This window comes from Arachis ipaensis, chromosome B3 (assembly GCF_059453495.1).
Source record: "Arachis ipaensis isolate K30076 ecotype BB chromosome B3, ASM5945349v1, whole genome shotgun sequence".
Lineage (NCBI taxonomy): Eukaryota > Viridiplantae > Streptophyta > Magnoliopsida > Fabales > Fabaceae > Arachis > Arachis ipaensis.
Window position 1 is genome coordinate 138914731 of NC_142438.1, and position 19149 is coordinate 138933879.

General features: G+C 31.8%; 2 protein-coding genes across 2 annotated transcripts; both read right to left on the reverse strand.

Annotated features, from left to right (window-relative positions):
- Nucleotides 1-1650: 1650 nt before the first annotated feature.
- Nucleotides 1651-9879, reverse strand: LOC107631917 (putative AMP deaminase). Its single transcript, XM_016335506.3, has 19 exons — nucleotides 9154-9879; nucleotides 8671-8855; nucleotides 7949-8162; nucleotides 7676-7833; nucleotides 7488-7539; nucleotides 7253-7380; nucleotides 6989-7168; nucleotides 6589-6656; nucleotides 6331-6473; nucleotides 6147-6208; nucleotides 5943-6056; nucleotides 4663-4803; nucleotides 3809-3961; nucleotides 3654-3707; nucleotides 3458-3568; nucleotides 3150-3323; nucleotides 2961-3041; nucleotides 2235-2333; nucleotides 1651-2150 (listed from the first exon to the last, which is right to left on the reverse strand). Exons 1-19 carry the CDS (start codon nucleotides 9644-9646, stop codon nucleotides 2082-2084), a joined length of 2679 nt encoding a protein of 892 aa, XP_016190992.1. The 5' UTR covers nucleotides 9647-9879; the 3' UTR covers nucleotides 1651-2081.
- A 2254-nt stretch (nucleotides 9880-12133) lies between these two features.
- On the reverse strand, nucleotides 12134-18425 carry LOC107631916 (protein NRT1/ PTR FAMILY 2.13). Its single transcript, XM_016335505.3, has 4 exons — nucleotides 18027-18425; nucleotides 16735-16952; nucleotides 13609-14195; nucleotides 12134-13174 (listed from the first exon to the last, which is right to left on the reverse strand). Exons 1-4 carry the CDS (start codon nucleotides 18112-18114, stop codon nucleotides 12304-12306), a joined length of 1764 nt encoding a protein of 587 aa, XP_016190991.1. The 5' UTR covers nucleotides 18115-18425; the 3' UTR covers nucleotides 12134-12303.
- Nucleotides 18426-19149: the final 724 nt, after the last annotated feature.

Below are 19149 nucleotides of genomic sequence, written 5' to 3' on the forward strand. Positions count from 1 at the left end.
CAAACATATAAATTATGTAACTATTCTTAACTATTAACTACACGTGAAATTGCATATGAATTTTCACATAAATTAAAATGGTGTCAACTACTTTTTTTTTGTGCTTGGAGGGAGCTTAAAACCCGAAGAAGAAAAAAGAGACAAAGATTGCACTCTAATTAGACGGGGTAACGGGATCCCTCTTCCATGATCAGCTACCATTCCTTTGACATCTCGATAAGATAAATCTACAAAGTGATATCCTGCTTCTTTCCTTGTACTTTTCTTTGCTAGCCATCCAGTCAGTTAAAACATTAAGACAATAAATCTATAGACCCTCCACGTTATGTAACTCTTCAGTTTTCACTGAATTAATCATATCATCAATCAATATGCTACTTCACCTCTTACAAAGTCACACTTGACATTTCAATACTACACATATGAACACCCTCCAAGCACTTCTCAAAACTCTTTTATTCGTTGCAAATCATAAAGTCCAGATCAGACAATTCTTTGGCTTAATTAGCTATTCAATTTTTATGGCACATTTATTCGGCCCTTTTAGCATGAAATCTGGCATAAAACTCAGCCTTTGAACTCTTAGCGGATAAATTCTATATAATTTTCGTATCAAGTTCATTCATAAAAAAATATATTAGATTTTTATCCCCACCCAACTATACACTTCATGTATCTTTCTAATAACTAAAACATAACCAGACCGTGGCCAGCTGAAACTAAAAGTAGAGGGGTTTTATTCTACACCATTAGTTAATTAATTCATAATAAGTGATCCGATAAAAGTGATTACGTGCACTAAAATTCTCCATTACCATTTGTGTAATGCACTTTATAAACCGTTCGTCAAGTTGGAAGGAAATATCAACCAAATCAAACTACCAGTTGGATTCGCTCATTTTGGTTCACCCTATGACCCTAGCAGCATCTAGAGCAACGCAATCAGTAACGAGAAAAACCAGCACTGGAATCGAAATTCCAATCATACTTTGCTTCAGAGAGAAAGAATCCATATCATACCTCTTGGTATAGCAGTGAGTGGCAAGAGTCAAAAAGGTATGCAAAGGGTGCTACTATGTATAATACAGATTTTCAATAAAGCAAATATTAATTAGTGATTAGATGCTTGGTTAAAGAAACTTTTTGTCACAATTTATTTTAAATAAGATTTTATTCGATATTATTTTCACCTATTTCAACTTTATCCTCGGCCTTTTTACTTTAGAAAAAACATGGAAAAAGGAAACGGATATCATTCTACCTCCTTTTTATACATTGGCTATCAATCTTAAGGTGTTTAAAAAAGATTTACAAGGTAAAAATATTTAATATTTCCTGATAATATGATCAATGAGCTAAAAATAATTTATCAAAATATTTTAAATGAAAAGCTTCTATAATTGTATACAGAAACTGCTTCTGCATGATAAAATTTACTAAAAGATTTGGAATATTTATTTCTATTATGCAATATTTAGTTGTTAACGTCATTTATAACTCCCAGTCTCCCACCGTGTATATTGTAAAAATAAAAAGTTTTTCTAAATAATGCTCGAACTTGAGCCTAATCAGCTAATGATTATTTGGCCAAAGGCACCTTAAACTCTTTTAAGTTCTAATTGTACTCTTAGTCATCTGAACTAAAAAGTAACCGAACAGGAATAGAATTTGTAGATATTTTGATTGTGTTGTTGGGGGGGGGGGGCTTTTTCTGATGTTTCCAAACAGAATATATTTTAACGGCCTACACATGCAGAACAAAATTCACATAGTGGCCATTATTAATTTACTATTTCTAGTCTACTAGTGATTAACGAGAGAGAGAGAGAGAGGTGTTCCTGTTCCTGCCGCAGAAAATGCCAGTGTTAGATACTAGCTCTTCTTCTGCCTTCTCAGTTCTCTATTATGTTTATTTTTTAACTTCGATTCTGAACCATGTAAGTTGTAACTAAGGCCTACCATAAAGGTTACATTGTTGTTACAATAAGTTGTCAGCGCCGAAGCTGCTATTCAACATCAGTGGTAAATGCACTGACAATAGAGTCACATAACAGGTTGATTTCATTTTTCGTTACTTCATTTCATGGGTCTACATCTTCAGGAAAGGTGGCTTGACCAGCGTATATGTATTGCATTTCATCCTTCCATGTCTGCACAAAACACACAATCGTTATCAAGATAGAATAATTATAATCAAACTGCATTCTGTATAGGGTTTATGACAAATGTTCCACCTCATATCGGAATGCAATTCTCAAACTGGGAACATTTGTCTTGTGAATATCATTTCCTTCCGGACCCCTAAGGAAATACTTGTCCCCAAGCCAACGTAACTGTAAAACGAAGGGAAAATAAATAAATTAAATAAAAAATCAAGACATTTATAAATCAGGAAAGAGCCAGGTAAACAATATTTTATAAACGTCCATGCAATAATACTCTAACTATAACAGCATGTGGATAGCTATCAGTTTTCACTTTTCACAGCTAAAGTTGTGGATCAAACATCAAGAGAGAATACAGACCAAAAGGATGGAAGAGCTCAAAGAAAATGCAAATAATAATAATAATAATAATAATAAGGGTAAAGTATAATTTTCGTCTCTAAGGTTTGCAATTTTTTCCAAAAATATCCCTAACGTTTAATTTTATTCAATTTTGTCCCTAACGTTTTCGATTTCATTCAATTTTACCCTTAACATTTTCGATTTGTTTCAAAAATATCCGCAAACATTTTCAACTTTGTTCCCAACATTTCAGATGGAGTTAACACTCGGGTAGTTTTGATACAAACCGAAAACTTTAGGGACAAAATTGAATACAATTAAACGTTAAAGGTATTTTTGAAGAAAATCACAAACGTTAGGGACAAAAAACATACTTTACCCTAATAATAAAAAAATAAAAGAAAAGAAAAACAGGTAATCCAGTGCATAAAATTCCTACACCATCTCATTTACCTTGGTCTGATGTGAAAATCCAGACTGGTAGACAGAATTTCTGGCAATTTCGCACATATCACACGCAGAGAGTTTCCATACCTGCAGTGCATGTGAAAATTATTGACCCCTAGAAGAAATGATGGAACAAAATATTTAACTGTTGTCAGCCAAGAAAAAGGAGCCTAGGTGTTTTAACAGAGAGCAAACCTTTGCTGCGACGCTATATTCCTCAAGCAAGGGCTCTTTTGTCAAATGAATTTGCAAAGGATCATCAGTAGAAAGAGAGACATTCAGACCTCGCTGGAAAAACATGGGCAATGGATTGCGAGAATAGTCCAAGAAAAGTGAATTATTGCTAAGTGGTGACATTGCCAATCCAACCTAAAAAGATAACATGACTGCCATTAAAATTTTATCACAAATTTTTCAAGATTTACAACAAACGCAAACTACAATTGCAGCATGATAGATATTGGTATGTTGACCAAATGACTGACTATTCACGTGGGGCTAACCTGTGCGAGGTAATATAAATATTGCAACACAGGAGTTTTCCGTAGATTAATCCCATGGGAAATATTATGGCATAGGAGGAAAGCAGCAGCCAAATGATCACTATCGCCTGCCTGCATAAGCAAGTAAAATATATTAACCATCTTAAATAAAATAAATAATCAAATCATACAGCTACTATAGCACACAGAAAACAACCTCTCCGCAATGGGGCCGCAACTTAATAGTGGTCATTCCTTTAGATTCACGGAGCTGAAACCAATAGAAAGTAAGATATTAAATATGTTGGAAAAAGAAAGAGAAGACAATAACTAGAAGCTGAAGACGTGTATGCAGAGGGAAATAACATTAACCTTGTTGAGGGTGTACAGGTTTGCATAACAGTAATAAAGATAGTAAGAGTATGCTGGATTGAATTCATTAGTCCACTCTGCTGGTGTAGGCATGTGCTTAGTTGGACGCCTTTCAGGTTTACTTTCATCATCTACAAGGTCAAATCCCACCACCTGCTTTCAAAAAAGTAACATGTTATACCTAGTAAATTATGAAGACAAGAATTAAAAATGGTGCTTCCTTTTTTCATGATTTTAATAATTGAACTCTACACAATTGTAACAATGACATTATAAAGAATCGAATGCCAGCTCTCAAAGCGAACTTCATCCTCTACTGCTGACATATGAACTGTGAAGTAAAACTTAATGTTCATAAAAGCACGCCTTTATTACTACAAAGCAACACTGCACAGATGGTAGCTACTTAAAAAAAATCTTTGAACAAAAGAAGAAAAACAGCTTGATTTTAAATATATAGGGTTGATTACATAACTGTTATTGGATAACAAGGTATTTGCAAGATGAATAAAAAAAGCAGTTTGCAAAGTACTCAAATAAACTGAAGCTCATGAATATTTAGCTCCATTATAATTGAGTATGCCTTTCAACTAGCTGAACAGGCACACTCAAATCCAATATAGAAAGTCAGTCATTAGTAGCCACACAGTAGCAATGAGCAATTTACATAGTGGCACCGGTAAAGCACCACAAAGTTGCTTGGTGTATCATTGTCACAACATGACATAGTTACACAAGAAATGTTCACTGCTATAATCAAATGATACATACTGAACGTCATTTAACTTTATGACTTCTACTTTGAACATACATAATAGAGCTATGAGCACAAAGGAAGGGTCAAATTGACTAACCTGCTTCAAAAACAAATGTAATTGAGGATGAGAGTTTGGATCAATTGTGACTTCAAATAGAGGAATAAACACATTATCCAAAATATTCTGGAAGGAGGTAACAATTCCCATATTCTTGTATACGTTGTATAGTCGTGGTAACTGTGCAAATGGAAGTTTCATAAAAAAAGATGATAGTCAAAGTCAAAATCCTATACAAGTAAACGCACCAAACACAATTCTGAATAAATGATTAAGACGTATGATGTATGAAGTTAGAAATATTATATCACATCACAAAGAGCATGCATTAAAATGTTGCAAATGGTGTTTCTTCAACATGATCAAATCTAAGCCTCATCTTTCTTTGCTTGTAGACAAAATTGCATATGTCCATTATCTATGTAAGGATCCGTATAATTAACATGACACATTCCAACAAATATCAAGTGACTTCTCTCTTATTTTCTCTTTTACAGTTCTTTTCTTTTGGGAAGAAGCAATGCAGTGCAAGGTTAGTTGCCACTTGCTAATCTAGAAGTTAAACCCACTTAACAACTTATGGTAGTGAAGCAGGAATTCATGTGGAGACTAAAGTAATGATGCTGTTGACAACAAGCAGAGTTCTCGTAGTTCCAACAAACATAGCACTGTAAAAGTAATATAAAGACCTGAAAATGCTCATGCAACAAAGACATTTTACATCAAAGAATTGTGGTTACAGACTTGCTGTGCATATGTTTGAGTGATAACACCCGTGAGTTGATGCTATAATTTGCAAGAATTAAGAAGATTCACTTTCAACAACAGGATACAGGAATATTACAGCACTCGTTGAAGACTGCATACAATTTTGAAGTTACTTACTTCAATCACTTTTCAAAGGGTACTAATCATGAGTATTTCCTTCTTTCTTTTTCTTCTTTTTTTTTTTATCTCTTTTTCTTTTGGATAAAATATTCTCTCCAAATATTTACCACTGTCCATTACAAGTTCAGGCTGAAAAACAAAACAATCCTAAAACTCAAACTAAGGAACCCCATTTTAGTATTAAAAAGACCTATAAACAGTCACAATAAATAAATAAGTAAATAAATGACTGTAAAGTTATGGGAAGTTGGTCTATAGTCTATAAGAATCTTGGTATAAATATCAAATTAGTATCACCAGAAGAGTCAATCAGTTAGGACAGACTTTTATGAGGTCAGATGGATCATATCCGGGGCTCAATGGTTTATCATCAGACTATGCATATCAAAGAATAGATGTTAAAAATTATGCCTCAAGACAGAATAACACACCTGGATTAGCCATACAGCATTCTTGTTATAAATAGCATTGTTAACAAACCAACTTGCCAGCTGGTCCCATTCACTCTGTTTTCTTCCATAAACAGAGATCCTGTACTCAGCCATCTGAAATTTGATTTATAAATAGAAATGAATTAATATATAAGACACAAAAAACATTAACAGAAAAAAGTCTATGCCATGTGAATAAGTTACCTGAAATTTGCTAGCTTCAAGATCGGTTAAAACTTGCTTTGTTACTTCAGCCAGAAACCTTCCTGTGAATGTGGGTACGTTTAAGCTATTGTGAAACAATAAAGCATCAACACTTTTAATACATTCAGAGTTCCTACAGCTTAAAAAAGTATACAATAGGCATATTTCATAATCTTAAACAAACCCTGGATAAGATTATCCTGCTTTAAAAATATCTCTCTGAGTCTGCTTTGCCCGCAAGGATTGTACTTGAGGTTGAATTTGTCAAATCTATGAAATGTACTCTTATCTGCATGGACGTCCAACAAATCGACATTCAGATCATACCTGCATTATGATTGCCTGCTATTAGAAACATGCAGACAAGATAAAAGCTCATAAATATAGCAAGCATCTTTCTACAAGTCATTAGATGAAAATTCAGCAGAAAAATAATTCATACCCAGTTAAATCCAAACTCTCAAAAACCTCCTTAAGTGTCATATACTTTCCATCTCTAAATATAACAACCTGCCAACATGTATGAATACTATTAGCAAAATTAAGAGGAAATAACAACTAAAATTAGATGAAGAAAAAGGATGCGAAAACAACCTACATTATCATGGTCTCAAAAAATAAAAAAACAAAAAACGGATTTGCTTAAGAATGCCCTTAAAGCACTTGTTAGGGAAATAAACCTAGAAAGCCTTTATCCTTCTAATACATTTAATGCACTGAAAATTTTTAAAAAATATTTTTTTTTAAAATTAAAATTATCTACTTCTAGTACCTTAACAAGTGCCTTAAGTGCGGGCACTCATCAGTTAAACCCCTAAATCAGTCCGAAAGTAGATTATCACCTCATCAGGTTCTTTTCTTAGTTTTGACTTAATGAAGCGGAGGAGATGCTTCTGATTCATGCAAGCCGAATGGTGAATGTGAGTATCAACTTTTCGGATGTTGTAAAAATCTCGATGTGGTGCACCTTTCTGGGCTAGAAACTCCCTATCTGCATTTAGTAATAGATGAAGGCGGAATTTCTGTATAATGATCAGATGCATGTTAACCAAAAGCCAGAGGCAAAACACAAATAGATCACATATGCAAAGGTTGTATAAACATACTTCCTCCAGAAACCGAAGCCTATGATAGCATGCAGAGCGAACATTTCCAACAGACATAACTTTAAGAATGTAATGCATATCTGTAAAAAATGTTGTTGAGCTTGCAACAGGGAAGAGCTCTTCAGTGTCTGCACACAGTTTCACACGAAGCTCAGTCATTCTATGCTTAACAGAAAGAAATAAAAAAGCTGAAAATGATCATTGCATTGCCTTGTTTTTACAACTGTGTGCTCACCAGTTTTATTTGCATAGACATGTATGACTCCATCTTCCATTCTAAAGTGATGCTGTTAGAAACATCAAAACATCAGTATAACAATTTTGAAAACCACTTCAAGGGGGAAAGAAAAAGGTTACTGTTAGTATCTCTAGCAGATGGGAACAAAAATATCTGAGGGGAATAATGGAAAACAACTAACTTACTGGTGTTGCTTCAACTGGTTCAAAATGAAATGGGTCAGAGTCAGCCTCCACAGGTTCAGCCTTCCATGGAAGGTTTTCCTTGTAAACATATTGCTTACGCAAATCTAAGCACTCTCTAATCATCTTGCACACTTCCTCTTCTTCTATGTTTATTGGCTCTGAACATTTTTATAAAGGAGAAAAAATGCATCAAATCACTGTGAAAAGAATAAAATTAGAAAAATGCCAAACATAAGAATCATAGTACAGATTCTGTTACAAATATGACATTACCGTTCACTGTGTTTCTTTTAGGGAAAACATTACTGATAAATGCAAGGTCTTTTTCAGCAGCATGTGCTGAATTTGAATCCACTGTTCCATCAGTATTCATATCGCCACTTGCTTTCCCTTCTTTTGAAACCTCTCCAGACATCTGGTGTGCAGAGTTTGCATCATCGAGCCTGAAAGCAACACCGGATAAATTGCACATGTTTGGATTCAGTCCCTGCAACAACATAGCAAACCATTTAAAACAATGTACAATGAACAATAGCATACCAAAATCAAGCAAGGAAGGATAATTGATGGTCATCCACCACAATTTATAGCCTACGATTTTTCAACCATGAACAGATTGTTTGGACCAAATTAAAATCTGGCAGTTTCAATGCTTACTACAAGGGTTCCATTACCTGATGTGAGAGTTTGTTAAACATCAGGAGACTTCTGGTTTTGTTATGGATGAGTTATAAATTTTTAAAAGATTCATTAAATTAATAACAGCCATAAATATTTGGCAACTCACTTGGTTACCTTTGACCCAAAGGCATGCATGAAGGATATGTCCCCTTCACATTTCAATATAAGGTAGGCAACAATTTTCATATGTAAGTATGTAACTGAAATCACAAGCATGTTCCCAAACTAGGCCCCTAAACTGGGGGGAAGAAGGGGGGTCGGATTGAAAATAATCAACATTCACAATTCCAAAAGGTAAGAAAACATATTCTCACATAATTATTCGAAGAATCTCTAGTCCCAGGGTAGAAAGGAATCCGACTGTCATCACCCAGCTGTGTTCCCTCCTCGTCAGAATCTTCAGTACTTTCAAAAGCAGTTCGCCCCGGCGACCTTGGGGTCATGATTCTACCGACAGATGCTATTCTCTTATAAGAACTCGAAAGCTGAGCATTCTCTCCTTCACGAACCCAAAAAACATAAACATAATTTAATCTAGAATCCACGAAAAAAAAAAAAAAAAAAAGAAAGAAACTCGACTTCTACCTCACACTAGTTTCTACTTCGATAGCGTGAAATGAATCATCAAATTACAGATACGAACACATAATATAAGCATCCTCTCAAACGAAAACAGACAGAAAAATAAATGAATAACTAATTGAGAATTGAATCAAAACGACTTCAACTTCACGGAAAGTTGAAAAAACCTTAGATAAACTTGAAACAAATTCAAGCTCGAGAGTTCGAATTCGCACCGGTGGTGGATCGCGTTCGAAGAGAAGGAAGACCTAGCGGCGCAAACTTGAGATTATCAAGCGACGAGACACGGTTCTGCGCAGTGTTCCCGAGCCTAGGGTCCTCCGGGAACCAATCCGCCGCAGAAGCCACGTTCGGCATAGAAGACGAAATCCTATAGCTCCGAAGCAAGCTTTCGTCCACGGACCTTGTCAGGCTTCCCTGATAGTGTGTCGAATCGGCGTCGAATTCTCCGCCGAAGCCACTCCGATCGTCGCCGTCTTCGTATTCTTCTTCTTCGAAGTCATCGTAGTCGTCGGTGTCGGCATCGACGGCGCCGGTAGAGGAAGTGCGAGGTGGCCGGCGGCGGACCTCGACGAGGCGGTGGAGGACGTGGTCAACGGTGCGGCGGTGGATGTAGAAGGCGGAGATGGCCATGAAGGAGGCTCCGAGCAGAGCCGCCATTGCGAGGTGCATAGAAGGTGGAAGCGACATGGAAGATGAAGGATCCATTGTAGCAACTGATTGATGATGGTGGTGGTGATCACATTCAACTACAAGAACTCGAACTCGGTAGCTGAGTCACTCACTAAAACGGAGTCGGATACAGTGAAGGCTGCAGAGCTAAGAGCGAAGAAGAAATGCGAAACTCAGCTAATGCTTCATTTGCTCCACCTCAATACTGCTCAGAGGTGACTAGAGAGATCCCTAAGTGGGACCCACCCGTTAATGCCACGTGGCTCGTTGTTATTTGCTGTTAACCCCTACCCTTTTTGTGGGGCTTTGGAGAATATCTATTAAAAGATATTTTCTTTTTGACGAGCCGTAATAGGTTGATTAGTGTACAAAATAATCTAAGCCCAAAAAAATAAGTGTACAAAAGAATAAAAATTAAGTGGGCTATGTTAACACCGTTTTGGTTGTCCTTCAAATTGCAAAAGGTTTCTCGCCAAAAAGACTTTCACTGGACCTAACTAGACCAAAACATATAGCCCGACGAATAAAAAAAAATACCAAAATAAGTAGTAGTACCACGTCCAAAAAAAGCAGTAATACCAATGAAATCTGTATTAATCGTTCCAATTTTATTGGAGGGCTTATAGAAAATTATTTCATAAAAATTAAATTTTAAATTTTAATATATTTTTATATATTAATTAAAATAAAATTTTTAAAACTTCTATTAATAAAAAAACTAACATATACTTTTAAAACACATGTTAATTAAATTTTAGGGATAGAAACAGATTAAACCAAGTCAGATTTTGTTATTAAAAGTTCAGGTTTATATTATAGTTATCTACTAAATTCTAATAATAATAATAATAATAAATATTTAATTAATATATGTTTTAGAAACACAAGTTAATATAAATGACATCATCATTAACAAAATGAGGACCTTCATTAATGGTCCATCACCTGACAATGTCAACATTCTAACCACGTTGGTCCTAGTGATATGATGGCGAGGCCGGTGGCAAGTTGCATTGCATATGGATAGATTATGTCTTCTTTACTACTGGGATTTGATCAACCTGCTGGTCAGAAGCTCTATCTATACTTACATGCATTTGAATTTACTTTTGAAATGTTGAAGAGTAGTAATAATAATGTATGCTAAGATTTCCCTTTCAAATTTTTAAAATGGTTATCTTTTAGTTATTCGCCTTTGACTAGAAGACAACGACAAAAGCAATATTTTCCACTCATGAGTAATGAACAACCACATTAATTCCCATCTTGTTTTATTGTCAAAAATCATACTACTAAAGTTAATCATTCTGTGACGAGCCTGATCTGTATGATTGAGACATGCAATACTGTATATTCGTAGAGGAAAAGTTCTTGAATAATATTTTTTAAAGTTTTTAAGAATATTTTTATATCATCAAACAATTCATCCTAAACAATAATTTAAATTAATAAAAAAATATAATATAAATGGTTATATATTTAATATTATTTTTAAGTAAAAACTTTTTTTGGATTTGTTTGATTTTTTTATAGATCTTTTTTTTTTATATTTGTCTTATATATGCTTTTTTTTTCTATTTTTGGGTTCACCCACAATTAAATTCTAAATCTTTTAAATATAAAACTCTATACTATGTCACAAAATTATTCATCCTAAAAGTTTAAACTAATAAAAAAAAGACAATAAAAATAATTATTATATCTCAAACGCATTAATTATCATATATGATATGTAATATGTATTTCTTTTGTCGTAATTATATACCAATATGTTACGTATATACTAAAATTAATCATCAAAGTTAATCACCAATATAAAATATATGTTAGAATATAAATATACATTAAAAATAAATTAAATTAAATTACATATATATTTATAGACAGATATATTAATGACTAATTTTAGTAAAATGGTTGATTTTAGTATACAAATAATATTTTTGATATTTTTAAAGACAAATGGTTAGCTATAAGATGTTTTTCATGCTCAAAAAGATATTTCAACTTGCAAGCTTTTAGTTAAAAGACAACATTTTATATAATATTAGAATATATTTAATACATATTTTAATATCAACCACAATTACTCTGTATTCCTTCTTACTTTTCATATATATAAATTCTAATTCTTGTTGTACAAATTTTTAATAATTATAAATTATAAATGAAAATATATAGTTGTCTTGTGATTGATTTCGGATCATGAATTAAAAAGATGCCTCCAAATTAAATGAATATCTCATATGTAGAGTATTAACTTACCGTCCGGGGAATAATCTTGTGTATATCCAATAAATGCACAATAAATTTGATTAAGACTACCCATAATCAGTTCAATTATTTCTGTGATTAGTTACGTTTCACAATTTTCTTCCAAAAATTATTGGCTTAATTAATAGAAAAAGCAAAATATATACATTGTTCTTTTCTATATATAGTTGCTATCTATCATGTCTATCTGAAAGCTAAGTTTAGAGAAGGCTACACAAAGAAACTTTTAAAAGTTTAAAAAATAGAGAGTAATTAAACCTGTTATTATACTATTATTTCACTCTCAATAGCTTACATTACATTTCCAATAAGACAAGTAATATAATCTAACTATTACATCATCATGATCATAATAATAATAGCTTAAAATCCTAATAAGAGAAGTGAAGTAAAAATAAAACCACCAACTTAGGTTCTTTCTAGGTTTTGTGTGATCCCATCTCCATGTCTTGTGGCAATGGATCAATAACTTGGACCTGTTTGTATTGATATCTTGTAGCAACATGTATAAAATAAACCATGTTTATAACGCCTAGTCCTGCAATAATGTAGTAAAAATAATCTATCCTACCAGCATTTATGTCATTTGTTAACCAATCTGGATGGCTATGTGTTGCAGTAACATGATGAACAATGTTAACAATTATAGCACTCACATAGCTAGCACATCCAAAAGCAAATGGAAACAATGAATTGCCAACACTTCTCATATTCTCAGGAAACTCTCTGTTAAAAATCTCAATTAGCCCTATTGCACTAAAGGCTTCACAGAGACCCATTAGGACCAATTGTGGTGCTAGGTAAAAAACTGAAATAGGAGCAATTCCTAGTGGATTTTGATGTGAATTTGCTGAATCCCTTCTCAATTTTTCTACCAAACCAGCAACAACCATAGAGAAAATAGAGAAGACATTGCCAATTCCAATTCTTAGTAGTAGTGTGATGCCACCTTCTTGGTTGGTCATTTTTCTTAGCCTTGGTACTAGGATCCGGTCATAGAATGGGAGCCACAAAGCTATGGTAATGTATGATATGACTCCAATTGAACCAGCTGGGACTTGGAATTTGGGTCCTAGGTTTCTGTCCATTTTCAGGGCTTGTGATACATTGAATGTTCCTTGTTGTAACAAGGCAATGAGAGGAATGATACTAGTGAATAAGATTGGTAAAACTCTTGCTATGCATTTAACCTCTTCTACTTGCTGAATGCTTGTAAGTCTCCACTTATTCACTATGCTCTTATCTTCGTTTAGATCCCCCTCCATTATTAGAGCAGCTTTGTTCAAGGCCCTAGTTTAAAAAAGTAATATCTGTTTAATTTCATGGTTTTCTCAATTGTTTTAATGAGAAAAGGACAAATAGGTCATTGATCTTTTGTCCTGTGGACATTTTTGTCCTTGATCATTGAAAAATACTTTTAAGTCCCTGACCTTCATAAAACTTGGACAGATTAGTCCTTGACAAAGACATTTGGACAGATCAGTCCCTGACAGAGGCATTTAGACAGAGGGACTGATTCGTCCAAGTTTTGTAAAGGTCAGGAACTTAAAAATATTTTTCAATGGTTATGGACGATAATGTCCGCGAGGCAAAAGGTCAGGGACCTATTTGTCATTTTCTCATGTTTAATTTGTTGTCTATAGTAGATAGAATTGGGAGTAAGCTAAGAAAAAACATAATAGAAATAATAAGATGATTGAAGATAATTATTATAAAGATGTTACCTAAACTGATTGGTTAAAGGGAGCTTTAATGGCAAAGAATCAGTACTAGCACAGATCAATGGGGGATCATAGAAAACACCATCAACTTTGTCTTCAATCATTGGAAGCATGAGTTTTCTTTTCCTATAAGCAGCAACAAGAACATGTCCAATTCCAGGAAAAGTGCTCCCTTCAGGCTTCACATACACATAAAGCCTTGTTCCAACAAACAACATGATTATGGACAAAAACATGCACACAGTTGGTATTGCAAAACCTATTTTCCAGCTAATAGAGGTTTGGACATAGATAACAAGTGTTTGAGACAGCAACAAGACCAATGTGAATGTTGTGTAGTACCAATTGAAGTAGCTGGCCATCCCTTTCTTCCCTTCTTCCGTTGTCTGGTCGAATTGGTCGACGCCGAACGGTATGCTACACGGCCTTATTCCGGCCGAACCTATTGTTAAGAAGCAAAGTCCTAAGATCACAACACCCATTTGAGAATTGCTTGCTTTAACACATTCACCCTTTGCCAGTTCTTGAGCTGAGCAACTTGGAGGGTGCAATTCTGGTAACCATGATGTTAAACTCACCAACACCATTCCCTAACATCATGTTTCAAAATATCAATTAAACAAAGGTGGATACTATTACGAAGATTTTATAATTGGTTTTTATATAAAGATGTTTCTTTTTTATTATTAGATGATAAATTATAAGATTTAATTTTGATACGTTATAAAAGTGTTATTTTTTTTTAAGTGTGGCTAATAAACGAAGCACACTTTTAACATAAGAATCTTTGTAAAAAGATATTTTTTGTATCTTCATATATTATTGTTATACAAAAATGTGATGTGGATATAAAAAATAATATTTATATATAAATATGTGTATTATTTAATTTATTTTTATATATAATTTATAAGAGTGACTAATTTTTTTTTATATATGTAAGATAATTGATTTTAATGTATTTATATTATATGAAAATAGTAAGTTAATGAAAAATTACAGTTTCTCTTTTGGAGGGATAATAATAAAAGGTTAATATTTATTTATTTCTCCCTCCCAAAAATATTTTCATTAGATTAGCTTATAATAATTTTATATTCATCAATCTTCTTTTTTTTTGTGTGTCTTATATATATAGTCACAGAATTAATTTATATTTGTATAAGTAGTAAAAGATTAATTAATTGACGATTATTCTTTTTAAAAGACTGAAGCAATGAAATTCTATCCATGTGGGAAAAAAAATTAGACAATGTATGTGATGTATTTTAAATTGACAATTATTTTGAAAAGAAATAATTTTCTAATAATAATGTAAGATAAAAAAAATTAAGAAATAAAAAAGGACGTAAGACAAATAGTTAACTAAAATAGTTTGTGTTGGAGTAATAATATATTTTAATTAGAGATCTAATTATATATATTTTCTGTTAATTTAAATTTTTAGGATAAGTTAATAATTTCAGATCATTTGGAACGGACTAGGGATAGAAGTGACCATTCATTTCTTTCATGTCATTTTCATCGATCAAGTCCATTATTCCTCTTTTAGTAATTTGTTCTTTATGTATTTATTTATTTACTTTTTGCTCAAATCCATTATATGATTAATTTTTTTGGATATTGGATAAAAATTGGTGTAATCTTTTAATATTGGAAGTTATGGTGTTTTACAAAATTCTAGAAGTTATAGAATTTGCAGAGTGCGAATTACCAAATTAATTTATTTTTAATTTATAAAGACAATACACAGACTGCGTATTGTATTATTTTAATATTAAATTACAATACGCAAACTGCCTATTGTATTATGTTAATATTAAATTACAATACGCAGTCTGCGTATTGTGTTTGCCTAGAACAGCGCCTCCATAACACTGTAAAACTCTATTTTTTGTAACATTAACGTAAAACTCACTTCCCTCTTCCATATTAAAATAAAAAATCCCCATTATATGTCTGTCTTTAAACCAATTGAGATGTTCTTGTTGTCCTTAACCTAACTTGTTAGATTCGACGACCAAAATTGTAAGCACTAGGCATGCTATATATGTGAATAAATACAAAAAAACAATAAGTATATATACAATATTAATTAATTAATATAAAATTTTAAATTTCATTTTGTTTCGGTTAGTTTTCATGGTTTCACTAGTAAAACTGAGTGTGTATATATATGCATGCAGTGACAACAATCTGAAACTATCCCCACTTAGTATACCTATTTTTGCACTTAATAATATTAAAAACTTTGTAGTAAAAAAGAAAGAAATCAAATAATGCCTAGACTCATGCATGTGCCACATTTAATGTGAAAACTGTAGCTCAGGGTCTACTTGTATTTTTTTCTGTAATACTAAAAAAAAGACAAAATTTATTTTATTTATTATTCATTAATTATTACTAAAATTAATAAATATTAAATAAAATAAATTTTTATTTTTTTTATTAAATTTTTTTTATTTACAAACATTTCCGTTTTCCTCCATTGATGTCTGCCCAAACCATCTTCTCCATTGTCTCAACCACAGGGGCAATAATAATTGTATAACAAATTAAACAACTAATTAGTGACACCTTATTATTATTTATTTTTATCTAACATCATATATCTCTTCAAAAATATTTTGAGAGGTACTTAAAATTAATTTTAGAAGTAATTTAAATTTACTTTTATATATTTGGCAAAAATTATTTTGAGTTAAAAATCTAAGCTGAGCATATTATTATTCCTATATAAATAAGTAAACATGATTTAATAATAAGTTTACTTTTATTGTACACATCACCCAAACAAAATAAAAACATTTAAAAAAAAGAATTATTTAATTTTAAAATAGAACCAAACACAAATATATCCGATACTTTCAATATACATATATACTCTCATTTTTATTAAGAAATATTTTTTCAAAATTAATTTTTTCCCAAAGTTAATTCTCCTAATATATAAACCCTAACCCAACCATATAGTACTACTCTAATTATTTTACAAAAAATAATAAAAAATAATCATACTTTATTTTTTTTATTATTATTTAGTCATCCATTCAATTCTCTTAGTCCAATAATTTAACAATATATTTTATCTTTCGATTAAAAATTGATCTAGCAAGAGAGAGAGAGTACCAAAAGAGAAGCAAAGGAAGCAAAAGCAATAGTCCTGAAGCGACCAAAAAAGGCATCAGAAATGAAGGCACCGAGCAAGGGACCAAAGTTGGTCAACCCAAACCAAATATTCAAAACATTTGAAGCGCTGACTTGGTTTAGATGAAGCTGTGTTGTCAAATACACCATAAAGTTCAGAAGTAACCCAAACACTGCCAACCTCTCAAACGTTTCATTCCCTGCACTCATTATTGCAATGCAAATAAATTAGCTTACCAAACATATAATATTAAGCATGCACCACTTAGATAGTTACATATATAATAATATATAAGCAATCTTAGTATAGCTTATAAAAACGGACATTAAGAGCACTTGCAACTTGTAATAATAGAGCTATATATGATGAGACACAACACAGAATTTGTCAACCATCGCTCATAGAGGATTATTCTTTAATTTCAAGCTTTTATATATAAGGGAAACAAATTTTAAAAAATAAAAAAAGACGGTCACCCCAGCACAGCACTACCGGCACAATTGTGATATATTATTTTTTATTTTCATAAAAATAACAAATAATATATATATATATATATATATATATATAAAAACATGTAATGTTTAGGAATATATATGGCCGGGTGAAATCGAATTTGTCTTAATCTAGACTCGATTCTAAATGTACACCGAGTCTATTTTTTAGATTCTAATGATGAAACTTAAATATTTTTGGGCTATAATTATACCTGGTCTAAAACGGGTGAAAATCGGGCTTTTGAAACTTTAACAATAATTTATAAAAAAACTTATTTATGATACACTTATTTATAAAGAAAAAACTTATTGTCGAGAAGTTGATAACCATATTTAAATTTGAATTTGTTTATAAATTCTAATTTGATGTTTCTTTGTTTTATTTTCTAATTCAACAAGTGTGATTAAAAATAAAATAATAAATTTATAATTAATATAACATAATATTGGAGTTAATTTAAAATATATATACTTTTTTTAATTTTTTTTATGGTGTACATGGGACAGGTAAAATCGAGTTCGTTTTGATCCAGACTCAACTATAAACATGATAAAATCATACTAAAATAGCCTTTAAAATATTCGTGGACCGGATCATGATCACCTTAGTGATATCATTTTGACAAAAAAAAACGTTTTTTTTTAATAAACTAATCAGTTAGTTTTATATAAATGGGTGATTGTGAATTGATAACTCGATCTGATAGATGAAAAAGAATGAGAATTATAAGGAGAAGAAGAAGTAGCAGAGTTGATTGAAGAAGAGAGAAATTGACCTAAAATAAAAGGTACAGCCTTCCAGCCTCCATATTTCTTGTTGGTTTTGGTAGCTGAAGATTCTGAAGAAGATATTTTTTCAATCATTGTTGCAAGTTTTCTTATTTGTGCCGCCTGTGATGAACTCAATGAAATGCAAACAGTTTCTCTAAGTAATTAAGAATAGTGATGAGAGAAGCAGAAGCAGTTCTATGTGTATTGGTCGTATCAACAATCAATATAAGATAACTGAGCACTTATTCATCATATATTATATGATCATAGCCATATTATTAAAGGCTAGAGCAGAGAGAGAGGGAACGAGAGAGAGTAATATGCTTCAGGCGTTGGAATTAAAGATTTTCTGAGCTAAGGCACACAATATCATGTGCCCAACAACCTCTTGCATTTATATGCACAAAAAACAAAGATTATATATAATGAATATTAGCCAATGAGTAATAGCTCAAATGGCATAGTCTCCCTATACTCAATTAAGAGGTTGCGGGTTTGAGTCTCCTATCTTTAGTAAAAAATATATATATATATATATATATATATATATATATATATATATATAATGAATATTATTGAATGGCCAAGCTTTGTTTTTGGGCACGTATGTATGTATGTGCTGTAGTAGTCTACTGAGTTCCCAAGGTATAGCAAAATATAAAATAAGATTATGCTAGGTAACCAATAATTTTTTTTGAATAACATAAATAATCACTAATTAAATTAAAATATATTATATTTTTTAAATTATTTATCTAAATTTTAATATTAGAATAATTATCTGCATACTTAATAAAATAAAAATTTAATATATTCATATTATTCATATTGTTTAATATTTTCATTGTCTATCTATATTTTTTTTTTAAAATATCTTTATTATTTACACCCTTGCTTGTCCTAGTGACTAGTGAGTCAGAAAACGTCAATAATCAACAGCTATAGCTAGTAATCCCAGTTTAAAATAGTAAATAAGTGTAAGCTTCAATTAATAATATTAAATAATTGACATATATATGGTCATCGCACTTTGAATAGCAAGTAGTATTTTATAATTTATAGTCAAATCATAAATCCCTAAATGAATAATATTCCCATGACACTATATCTACCAAAAATATTTATTTC